The sequence below is a fragment of the Lissotriton vulgaris genome, chromosome 3_1 (assembly GCF_964263255.1).
Source record: "Lissotriton vulgaris chromosome 3_1, aLisVul1.2, whole genome shotgun sequence".
NCBI classification, from domain to species: Eukaryota; Metazoa; Chordata; class Amphibia; order Caudata; family Salamandridae; genus Lissotriton; species Lissotriton vulgaris.
The window spans coordinates 1052088834-1052102009 of record NC_141689.1 but is presented as its reverse complement, the minus strand read 5'-3'; the positions used below and the strand labels follow the sequence as shown (position 1 = coordinate 1052102009).

Genomic DNA, 13176 nt, shown 5'->3' with positions numbered 1-13176 from the left:
CAAGTAATTCGCACATAAAATAATTCTAAAATAAAGGAATATGACATAATTTGCAAAATTAAAATTAATCACATACGTGCTTAAAAATAATGAATGAAGAAATAATTATTACTTAACTTCCCGCCATAGCCACCTACAAGCCCAAAAACCCACTACAACATTATAAATTAGTATTAGGAATTTAATGAAAAATACTTAATCACGTAAAATCGCACACTATATCAAAAATAATTATTAACCGTAATAAAAGCAATAACAGAACATGATTATATGCACTAAAACACATTAAAATAATCAAAAAACAATATTTTTAACAACTTTATTATTGAGAACAATATTAAAAATGATATTCTTAACAACATTACCTAAAGAAAGATATTCTTAACAACAATATTTCTGCATCAGGATATTTTTTATCACAATATTTTCCCCTGATATTTCTGTCTCCCGATATTAAAAACTCTTTATTTTGTCCAAATACCCAGTACTGTGCAGCAAGTGACAGGTGCGTCACCCCTCTGAAGATTTGGATGGAAGGGACCCGCTATGATGGCAGTGAAGGTGTATGACATAGGCTTTCATAAAACGTCTTTCAACAGACCACTTGAAAGTCCGATTTTGGGAAATCCCACAATGCTTTATTGGAATGCTGGGTCAGGAGTAAAGCAATGATGTCATCCTAGGATTGGGCAAAGGTGACCAGCTACTCGAACTTTCCACACTCACTTAAAAAAACTTGCACAAGGAAGAGACTTTTGAGAACAGTCTCAACTTAGAGGAAGCAACACTGGAGGAATGCCGACCTGGGAGAGACGAGATGTACTCAAGGAATTCTGACTTCAGTGTGCACCCAGAGACAGGGCCTTGTTACTCCAGGGCTAGTGGTGCTGGCCTCCTTACACCCGCTGGGGTCATTAGAGGGGTCGACCTGCTGCGGGAACCTTGGAGGATTCTATTGGATCTTCTGTGCTAGAGACATGCCAGATGCCCAGACAAAAGGCTGTTCCTTTGTGAAGAGAATCCAGAACCTCAAAATCTATAACATTTTAGAGGCTTGGTAGCCTGAAGTGCATGCTTCCAGTGGCAGAACCGACCCCTAGTAGCAAAATACATATTTCCCCATCAAAACATTCACAGATAGGCCAGATAAAACTGTTTTTGTTGTCTTATTTTCGGGGAGAGCTGCCAGCAGTGCTGTGAAATTCCAACATGCGGTGCGCAGTTCCTTAAGGGAGCAGGTTGTGTAGCTCCTGCTCCGCAACCCTCAAGGAAAGACAAGTACTCGGGTGGGGTGAGGTCGCGCAAGCAGGAATTTATGAGGCATGCATGGCTTTCCCATAGTATATTTTAATTCAAACAAGGGAACCCGCAAGGTAGGAAGGACCCTGGATATAAGTTAGTTATGGAGAACAAACGGTACTTCAAACAAACAATTAAATGGCAATAAATATAGACTAGAATCAGTGCTATATTAGCGATGTTTGCCGGACACCTGATTTAATGAATCAAAACAATTTATAAAGATCAACCGCACAGTGATAGAGTGGAACACAGTCCTGCGTCCAACCAAAACACAAAACAATTACAGTTGGACAGACACATTTCAGGCAAAACACAAGTAGCTTATGGCAAATACAGATGATACGGGCAAGCTTTCAAATAAATAGTTATTGCACTTGTTTTAACACACTGGTTTAACGTGCAGACTGCTCAAACAAGTCGACGACTTTTCGATCCATGAATAAATACCAGGATCATCATCAGGACGGGTAATATACAAGCCTGCCGTAATACGCTGCCTTGGAGTCGAGAAGCAGCACGTAAGGGGCTCAGTGTGAGCAAGGATAGGTAACGGCAATTGTGGGGACTCACAAGCAGCTAGAAACACACGGCGGATGTCCTTAGACGGATGTCCTTAGACATCCTTAGATAAGGGAGAGGATACGCCTCGCTTTAGAAGGCTCGATGGCGGACTAAGTGTCAATCACGCATGCGCATCTCCACGCACCCGGCTGCATATCAATGTTATATTTTTGCTTCTCTGTGCAATATGCGTGCAATATGGTCTGAAAAGTGTTCACGAATTATGTGTTCTGTTAACCTCAACCAGAAGTATTTTCTGTAGTTAAGTTTACTGTATTGTTTAAGCCTTCTTTCACTTTTTAAATATATCCACATTAGTATGATTTTGCAGTGCAACTTTGGCTTGTCTTGGATCTCTGAGTCTCTGGTCACCCTTCTCCATCACCTTTATGATAGTTAACAACACTAGATGGAAAACCTTTCACCACAAAATATTTCTGGATGCAGGTAACAATAGAGCAAATATTGTGTACCACCTGCCTTGTCTAAGATTGCAAGAAAGTCCATCAACTATAGCTTCGTTGTCACAAAGCCTTGGTCCTTAATAATTGACAGGTACCACAGTGGCTATATTGATGAATCCCTCATTTTGTTTACTTCTGATACACAAAGTTGAACAGATATTTTTTTAAATTTTGAATTAAGTTTTTTTTAAAGTATTTTATAATTCTTTTTATTTTCTGAACAATGCTCAAACTACAAAGTCACAATGATCAGTGAACAAGGATCAAACCAAGAGATAACCCCATAGTGTGCAGCAATGTCAATACAGCAATATACCATCAGGACGGACAACAACCGGGTTACTCCTCCATCCCCCCACCGTCCTCCCTGTGCTTTCGCCATGGTCCCCAGATCTTTTTCCATTTCTTAGTGCAGCCCCTTCTCCTATAAATGGTATCCTCAGTACGCTGGCACCAATCAAGGTCCCTCCTCTAATGTTCCCATGATGGGGGTATCCGAGATCCCCACCACCTGGCGATGTTTCTCTTGGCCACCGCCACTGCTAGTGGAAGCCATAGTTCCATGTGCCGTGACCAGTCCCCTCTCCCCTTATCATCAATAGCAACCTCCCTTGGTACCATTTTTTGAAATTTGTGAATGCTCTCAGAAAGTGTAACTTATAACTTTCAGGGAGAAGCCAATAGCTAAGGTTTTGGTAGCTAATCACGGGACCTTCTCCTCAGTCTCCTTAACAAGTACAAGAATGAACTCCAGTATATAAACATACATCTCCACATTTTCATGACTGTCTTCAAGCTACTGAAACACCTTAAATCAAACAGCACCAGCTCTCATATCGACCTTCTTCCAACTCCCTCATACAACATTGGGAATTGGGAGGTGAAGTTAGGAGTTAAAGACTATAAAAGTCTCAGGACTAGAGCTAGGTAGAACAGTGCACTCGGTGAGAAAGTTGTTTTCAAAAAGATGAGTGGTTAGCTCAGTTACATAATTTTCCAATACAGATTTGGACAAGTGAACATACTGGATCTACTTGCTGAGTTGTAAGCAGTGAGCCAAGAAAGCCAATTTTCTGTTTGCCTTTCAAAGTTGTCCAACCTGTTGAATCCCTAGTAAATAATTTCACCTTCCCGTTCATTAGTTAAAATGGGAGAAAAGGGCTGTCGGTGATACTGAACTTATATAAATGCATGCGTTTCTCCATGCTCCCATCATGGTTTTTGGCAACCCAGCAGAATCTTCTTGATCTTCCTTTCCAGGGTTTTGGCGCTCATTGCCCCCGAACGATTCCAAAGAGTATGTTATTCCTCTTATTCCTATGATAATACCTTATTTTGAAACCTATAAAGAAGCGACCAATAGACTAGCATAGACTAGACTAGCATAGACAGGAAGCGGTAATTGTCATGTAGAAAGTGACCAGACTCGAGTCCATTCCCAGGTTTTTTTTATCTTTTTGATGTGACTCTTGTAATTTTCCTTTCTGAACGCTCACCTACCAAGATGTGCACTTTACTTTATACTACATTTGCTCTTGCTTAACCATTTCACATTCTTTTTTAGCCATGCCTACATACTGATATTTGGCTACATACCTACCTGGAAATATCTGTCTACAAAGCAGATGAGGGTCTAGAACTCCCCCCCCCCTTTTCATGCTGAGCAGGCTAAGTAGAGCTTCTTTACAGAGGCTTGCAACCAAATGGCATCTCCTTTTTAGATCTCGGCTAGCGTAGGCTGCGACTTTGCAGTCTCGCTGGCGAGATTTTATGTTTCTAGTAGTGGGGCTTAAACCCGCTTCTCTTCTCCATTGGCTGGCTTCCTAAACGGCGGCCAGCATTGGCGAAGGGGTTTGTCTTTCAATTTAAGCCCCGTCTTTTTCGGATTGGGGGGTGAGTTTTTTCAGTCCTTTATCTCTGTGACGTCCTCAGTCCAAAACACCCCCCCCCCTCCCCCCCCATCACGCTGCCTGCACGCCCTAGTCGGCTCTCTGATTCGTTGACAACTACCAAATAAACACTACCATTGGTGTTCCTTATTAAAATCAGAGGGCTGACTGGCGCGTGCAGGCAGCGTGAGCAGACACACTGTAGACTCCCTGCCCGGGTTCGCACTCTGCCTCCTCTCCACAGTGATGGGCGTGCCGCCGTCTCTGCTGGAAGGAGACCCGTGAGCTTGTCCCCAGGTTTTAGACTTGCTGTGTCTCACCCTGCCCGGGTACGCACTCTGCAGCCCGGTGAGCCTGTGAAAGGCGCCCGCCGCCTCCTCTCCACACTTCTGGGCGTGCTGTGAGGAGCCATGCCATTGCCGCAGTCTCTTTGTGTTAAAAATGCCTGGGCATGTTGGTGCAACCAACGCACTCGGTGGACGAGTGGAGCCCCCAGTGCATGCGACCGCCTCTAAAGGAACCTTCCCAAGGGGTGTACCTGCTATTTCCCGTCGACTCTTTAGCATTTTGTCACCTCGTGATTGCATAAATAGTCAGTGTTATATGAATTGAGCTGTCACTAGTTTGCGAACGGCGGCCTAAAGGGGTTGTCTTTGCGCTTATGAACCTAAGCTTGTGTGTATCCCTCCTCCACCTTTGTTGTTGTGCTACATCGTCACAGGTTCTAAGGGGTGAGGTGCGGTGTCTCGCGCTGCTTATAGGCCACTCCCCCTCTGTGTGTGTGAGCGAACCACCCCGCGCCTGTTATTTTCAGCGTGGCACGTTCCTGTCCATGGGGGGAGGGGTTGAGCTCGCTCCCCGTGTCAGTGTTTGTGTCTGTACTGCCAAGGGCTGTTATTTTCAGATGCTTCACTGTCTCTCCGCGCTGCAGCCTCTTCCCGCCTCTCTGACGCGGGATCCTCGCTCGTAAGATTTGCTACTTCCTAGTTCTTCCGTCCGGAGCTAGGTGGGGACAACCTGTTCCGGTGCCCCCCCCCCCCCCCCCCCCCCCCAATCTGCCTCCCATTGTACTTTACACCTCCACACCTCCAGTTCATTTCCCCGCCTGACGCCCCTCCTGGCTACCCGGGTTAGGGGTTGGGCAGGAGGGCTCGCGACCTCGCATAGTTATGGGGGAGGGGGGGTGGCGAGTGCGGGTCAAGCATCTGCGTGGCTGCGCCGCAGGGGCATGTGTTGGTGAATGCTGCCGGTACGAATCTGGACGCATTGCCCATCTGTTGGCAATGTTGTCAACTAATGCTCTCTTGTGGCGATATCGCTGGACAAACTCCCGGTGCTCAATCCGACGCGAGAGCTGGGGGCAGGGATGTCTCGCATTCGGCTGAAGGAACGGGACCTGGCAGGGTGGCTAACTCGCGGGATGCGGCGGGTCTCGATCCGGGTTCCCACCTTTGGTAAAACTCTTGCGACCGGCGGCATTCCCCACCTCCCAGCGTGTGGCGATATGCAGGGGTGCGGCGCATCACATTGTGCTTGCCGGCTGTAGCTCAGCGGGTTGCACGCACCCCTAGGACGCACTACATTGTGTTTGCTTTGTGGGAAATTCGGGTGCGGTAAACGTTCAGGTTTCCCAAAGGGTCATTTTAGTGCTGTATGTGACGTTATAGCTAAAGCCGCAAGGCACTTTCGTGGCACCAGAATGACCAGTCCTGAACGGCTGTTATGTTGTAGTCGAGTAAGATGCCTTCTTCAAAAGGCACAGAAGCATAACTGAGTGCTGGGTTTAACGACAACATTTAGACGCGTTTACAGAGAAAGGCACGTCCGCTTGAGGACGAGTCTGTCATCAGGGGTTACCAGAGGCGCTGGGCTGGCTCGCCACCTGGAAAGGAGAGCTCCTAATAAGGGCAGCGTCCCACTAACCTCCAGCCTGACAGCAGAGCAGGGGGCATGATTTATGGCCTAGGTAGTAAACCTACTGTCCAATTAACGCTTGCTTCTGGGACCTTCCACCACCACATCCACATCCACCACCACCACATCCACCACCACATCCACCACCACCACATCCACCACCACCACATCCACCACCACCACATCCACCACCACCACATCCACCACCACCACATCCACCACCACATCCACCACAACCACATCCACCACCACATCCACCACCACCACATCCACCACCACCACATCCACCACCACATTCACCAAATCCACCACCACCACATCCACCACCACCACATCCACCACCACCACCACTTCCACCAAACCACCACATCTACCACCACCACCACATCCACCACCACCACTGCATCCACCACCACATCTACCACATGCACCACCACCACATCCACCACCACATCCACCACCAGCACATCCACCACCACCACATCCACCACCACCACCAAATCCACCACCACCACCACCACATCCACCACCACCACCACCACCACCACCACCACCACCACATCCACCACCACCACCACAACCATATCCACCACCACATCCACCACCACCACCACCACATCCACCAACACCCCCACATCCACCAACACCCCCACATCCACCACCACCACATTCACCACCACATTCACCACCACAGCATCCACCACACCATCCACTACATCCACCACTACTTCCACCACCACATCCACCACCACTACATCCACCAGATCCACCACAACCACATCTATGTGTGTGTGTGTGTGTGGCTCTGTGTGTTTGTGTGGATGCAAATGCAATAGGTCTCGCATTTGCGAGAGATTAAGCTAGTGCCATTGTAAATGACAGTACCATATATTTGTTGGTTTAAAAAAAAATGAAAACAATAACATTTGCAATGCCAATAGCTCCAACGTTAACAAAGACGAGACCATTGCATTGTAAATCGGGCCGTTCCCCAGCACTGTAACAAGCCTATTTAGAGGCTACACTCTCGGGTACAAGCCAGGCCCAGCAGATCCAGCAGCATTTTTTTTATCCCTAAACTATACAGAGATGGAGAATCCTGGCACTGCTGCAAGTGACAGCAAGAGCTCTCCACAACTTCCTATGTTTCCTTCATGTTTCTTGGATTACTCTCTTCCGATCTGCAGACATTTCCCATCTATTTTCCCACTTCCCTTCCCCAAATGCAAACATCTTGATGACAAAGGTCTTGGAAATTCTTGAAAAGGGAACAGCGAAGATGGTTTCTTGACTTCACTCAAAAGAGCACTTTGATTTGGCCATTTTTACTTAAGGACCGACGTATTTTCTCCAAAGTGGTGATGTTGGTGGGCTCAACTCCTCAAAGAATAAATACATACCTCCCCATCCCTAGATGAATGGCTGATCAAATGCTCATCACCAAACAAGCAACATCTACTAGTAGAGGATGATCTCCTATGTGGCTTTGCTCTAAACAATCAGCTAGAAAATGTCCTTCAATCCAGGCTCAGAAGATCAAGTATATTGGAGTGATTTTCGACACCACTTTTTTGTGCATTTCCCCACTAGAGTGCAGAATATTGTCCACATGATTTTTCAGCAACTTGCTTCTGATGCCCTGGTTTATTCTTCAGCTATTGGGACTGATAGCCTCATGCATTTTGTTGCTGCCACATAAAAGCCGACACATTGAAGGTATTACAATGGTATGGACAAAACAGGCAGAACCCTCTTAACCCCACCTGTTCTGGTTCCCCAGCTTCAATTGAGCAACCAATTGGGCATGTGTATTGCAGGAGAACGTTTTCATGCACCAGGTTCCCAACTCACAGCAGTGATGGATGCGTCACTCCTGGGATGAGGGCTCATATGGGAGAAATTTCAATAAAAGGATCTTTCAGCCAATAGGCAATGTTTTTTTTCTCATAAATGTTCTGGTGCTAAGGACAACTCTTCTCCCCAGTATGAATTTAGCTCAGGTTCAAGCTTCTACAGACAGCATTGTTGTGATGCCTTATGTGAAAAACAATTGCAGTGTTGAGGGAAGACACCTCTGTAGTGAGGCTCTCAAACAATGGAATTGGGCCACAGGCAAAGGAATTAGGCTGTCAGCGGTCATCTAGCCGGTATGTGGAAGCTGAATGCAGATTGCCGTGGTAGTTTTGTACCTGCAAAATCATGAGTTAGATTCCCTGAGTCCTACCATTTCTGGCATCTTCGCTGTGTGGTAATTACTGGAGGTGGAAGGTTTTGTCACATCCATCAGGAAGAAAGGCAAACTCCTCTTTTAAACAATTTTCCCTAGAGAGATGCTATAGGGGACACTTTCATGATGAACTGTATTTTTCGCTTCAACTATTTTATACTTTTACATAATAGCAGTCTGCCTGTGTCAGTCTCATTGCTCCAATCATCTTTTTCTATCTATTATCATTCATGAGACTTGACTTTTATCAACGAAACAGCAATTGCTACTAATAAGTAGGGCCTGCCTTACTATCGAGGTATTTAGATTCTGGATACTCCTTCTATGCAGAGTTTGGTCTCTTGCACGTGCCCCATCTGGTTCAGAAGGTGGCTGCTCGAATACCGAGATGTCTTTGCATTCAAGTTCATTACAGTCACCGATCTGCCCTAACTATTAGTGAGGTTACATTTCTAGTTAGGTTCGGCCAGTGTTGCTTACAAAAGTGGGGAATATTGCCTCTGTGTTTACAATCAGGTAGGCGTTCTTTAGTGGGTGGGCTACCATGATGTAACTTTAACCATGTAGGGGTCTTAGTAGTTTCAGTGTGTCCTCGCTTTTCCGTAAATCATTTTGTGTGATGACAAGTGCTAATGGGGCATTACCATTCTGTGACTCTTTGATTCTTCATTGATAAAAATGCATTTTGTGGATAACCTGTCTTTTTTTTAATAAAAAGTCAGTATTTTAAGGCAAAAACGAGAACACTTAAGGTACTTTCTGTTTTTCTATTTAGTGATTCTGAAGTAACTTCCTCTGATAGTTTGGTAGAAATGGAAGTAAAGCAAAATCCAACTGCTGATGATGAACTCCTGGAAGATAGAGTTGGCTACTCTCAAGGCATGAACCTCCTCTATATCAAGCAGGTACTACACACATCACTAATGCTCATATGTTGGGCATTATATGGCCCTCGCTGTCATGGTAAACTTATGTTAAAAAAAAAGCGAAGAGTTTTTTTTTTTTGCTCTTTAATTAATTTTGTGGAGAATATCACTATTTGAAGCACGTGTTTGGGCACTATATGGTTGTAAAATAAAACCTGTTGTACGCTTTAAGAACAAAATATTGAAGCTTCTACTGCCATGTGCCTTACAGCAGCAGCGATCAATCAAAAATGAACCCCCTAAAATTCCTCCTGTGGCATGGGTAGGGCTTGAGCTAATAACTTGAAATATTAAACAGTTTATTAAAGTTTTGGAATTTCTCCACTATTGGACGGACTTGTATGTGATCAAGACAACTTCAGACAATTGAAATGTAACGTATTTGCCTTTTGTTTGCTTCTTTAACGTTTTTAACCGCAGTCGCAGAGTGAGGTGACACGGGGGTGGTGAGGCTATTAGGTGTGTAGCATTAAAGCTTACTGAATGGTTCTTTAACTTAACGAAGTATTATTACCTAAAATATTTTTGAATGGCACTCAACTATAAATAAAAGAAAGCTGTACAGTCACCCATTATGTGGAGTATTCTTCCGTGGCCAGCCTTTGAGTGAAGCAGCCAATTTGTGTGGGTGTGGTTTTTATTTTTTTTATTTTTTACTATACAGTTTCTTCCTAGCTACCTTCTTTAGGACCATGAACTAGGTGGGGCCTGGCTGGATCAGTGTTGGGTTTGGTTGTGGCCACATGTGATAACCAAAAAGCCCTGTCTCACTGGTTCAACACTGTCACAGATAGAGACTTTGTAACACTGTTTCGCCTACTAATTCAGTAACTGACTGACTCACTCAATCGTTACTGACTTACGTTTAGACCCAGTTGCTTTCTTTTACTTGCTCGCCAGATCACTCATCGGCTGCATATTTTCAATCACATTTCTATTAGCATTCTCCCCTGGACTCTCCTTTCTTTCACTGTTTCGTGTTCCTGTCCCCGAGCTACACAAGAGCCGAATAAGAGGAATAGCCTTCTCTTTCCTCACTAGTAAAGGCAGCCTGGAACAGTATTTAGTGGCAGTGAGTAATCAGCTAAAACTGTGTTTTGTAAACTACTTGAGACATAGCTGTTAACTTCTTCCATCACACTTTAATTACTATTTTAATGTCTAGCTCTTCTATGTCCCTCTGAGTTGCTGCAACACTCACTGGCCGAGAAACGCATTTAATCAGAGCCTTCGTTCACCTTATCACCACCTATCCCAGAGGTGGCAGCCTCCTTTTTGTCCCTCCTTGTCTGATCTACTATCTTATGCTACCTGTACAACATCAACGTTATCTTACCCTGCACCAAAATACATGAGTGAGTGTACAGGAAAGAAAAATGAGTTCAGGTGCAAGGTTTTGGCACCAGAACTCATTTTTGGAACCTAGGATTTAATTGATGTGCTTGTATTTATGATTATATTGACTATGCAGTGGCTAGACAGTTGCACATTTTATCACACAATTGGAAGAACCCCTTTCAATGGCCACTAGGCACTCCGCGTCTACTGGGCACAAATGTGGGGGTTGAGGCTTTTTACTCCTGATGTCTCAGGGCCAGACCTACTATGTATCCTGAGTAACTTGGCAAAGTACCCCTTCTGCACTTGACTCTCAGTAGTAATGTGGTCAAGCAGTCCAAGGCTTCCTCAGGGGGATGGGAGGGAAGGGGTAATACAGGAGAGTGAACGCTGTCTCGTAACTCAAAATGCATGCAGCAGCAATTATTATTGTCCAGCCAAATACTTACTTTTATGAAAAAAGGAAGTATTTCATTTCTGCCGTTAGCAACACAAATGAAAAATATGACGTAAACAAGCAATTACATAGTTTCTCCTGAAGTCGAGATTCTAGTGTTTTTTTTGGCTATTCCTTGTCCCACTCCCTCCTCGCTCTAGCAATAGTGGTTACTCCCCATTCACTATTGGCAACTTCCAGGGTATTCCCCTCTAGTAGTCAGAGTCTCAAGAGTTTACTTTGACTCTAGTTCAAAGTCAACCGTGTTCCAGTGCCGCAGCACTAACTAGCAAACAAGTTCCCCTAAAATTAGTCTTACCCACCCTGCAGGTGTGAAGCCTCTGGAGCTCCTGAGTGCCCCTGATTGTGTGTGCTTGCAGTTGAGTTCACGGTACTAAGCCTTGATAGGCTTCACTCATCTGGTACAGAGTTCCTCACACGTGGTTGCTCTCCTAAGGTGACCAGAGGTTCTTTGCAGCTCCTCCTGTGGGGTAAATATCTGCTCTATCTCCCGGTAGGCGTTGTTGCGATGATCATGGTGCGGGTCCCTCGCCATGGTGATGATACGTAGGTGGTGCCACAGTATCCTCACTTCTCCAGCAGGGAGTTGCATATCAGGTCGCAGTTCTTGATGCTCCCAGTGAACCCCTCTAGCATACGGGGTCGTCCTACCCTCACAGTATATGGGCTCCAGCTTGATCGGCGCAGTGAAGCCCTTGGTGGCTGCACCTCCTGACATCCGGGGTCGCAGCCGGCTACTGCACAAAGCTTCAGCCCTTTCCGTATGGCAGTCTTTTTACAGCGGTCTCTGCTGGCATATGGGGTCGCCAGTTTGGCACTATGCACAGGCGCCAGCCTGGTCGGCGCAATGCAACACATGGCTCAGTTCATGGTGGCCCTCCTCTGGCATTTGTCATGTACATGGGCAATGACCCATATCAGTGTCTCCAATGCTTTCATTTTCCTCACAGGGCACATTGGTCTTGGCAAGCAGGCAGATGCTGGTGCTCCAGGGCAGGTGGTTTTGTATTCCCTGTAAGATGTCCCCTCACTCAGCAGGGAGATTAACAGGCCTGGGGACTTGGCCCCAAGGTCTGGTCACTGGCAGAAGTCTTGCAGTGTTTCCTCTTCTCACACAGCCGGCTTGCTACTTGGCAGATCCCAATTTTGGGTGGCCAATTTTTCAGGCACTCAATGTGATTAAGGGGCTGAGTGTTTGAAATTTTATGATGGGCGGTTTGCTTCTTTTGAAGTATCCGCTCCTCTGCTCTCTCTTCCTGTCAAAAGCAGTCTATCACAGCAAAGCCGATACCAAAGCTGTTAGCCCCACAACACAGGGCAAGGGAGTGACTAGAGTTCACACCTGGATGCTAGCCACGGTTATTTGTATCAAAAGGTTAGCCCAGGGCCCCAGCACTACTCTTTGATTCTCTTATCACCTCATCTCCTTCCTGAGATGTGCCCACGCTGCTTCCTTGTGACCTCTTACTGAATCAAAGAGCACCCTTTGTGTGTCCCACCCAGCTTACTGTAATGCAGCAATACATAAATCTGTCTAGGGGATTTCTCTACCTCCTCTCGATGTTTCACAATGCAGGCCTAGGTCTCCCAAGATGAAACCCAGGGCTCTCCATGTATTGTACCATCCACAGGCACACATACACCCAGTGAATGTATAAAACCTACACACACTGCATAGTGATGTATCCTTTATGTACTGTACCATTCATCAGCATACATATATCCTGTGCATGCATTTACAATGCATATACTGTACAGCACCACATCCTCCATGTATTGTGCCACTCATAGGGACACATACACCCAGCTAATGCTCTCATTGTATGCACTTCTCCGTACTGCATTATCCCTGAATGGTACGCTTCCCAAGCACAAACACATCCAGTCCCCATACACTACACTTGCATTGTACAGCACTTCACAACAAAGTGATGTAGGCTACGGGTGAGTTAAGCACACAGTAGCAGAACTTTAAATTTGAGTGTGCCTGTAGGCCTCACTCCAGTGACACAAGTTTGAAAGGACCTGTTCACTTTTACTGATCACTACAAGGTATGCTGCCACTTCCGCTCTCATGCTCCTTAACACCTGATGAAGG

General features: G+C 45.7%; 1 protein-coding gene across 1 annotated transcript in view; it reads left to right on the top strand.

Moving 5' to 3' along the window:
* The window catches only part of CNTLN (centlein), a 1560264-nt gene that overhangs the window by 965495 nt on the left and 581593 nt on the right, over positions 1 to 13176 (top strand). Inside the window, exon 17 of the mRNA XM_086961469.1 lies at positions 9133 to 9262. Coding sequence (XP_086817595.1) covers positions 9133 to 9262 — 130 coding nt within the window. The remainder of the gene's footprint in view (positions 1 to 9132; positions 9263 to 13176) is intronic.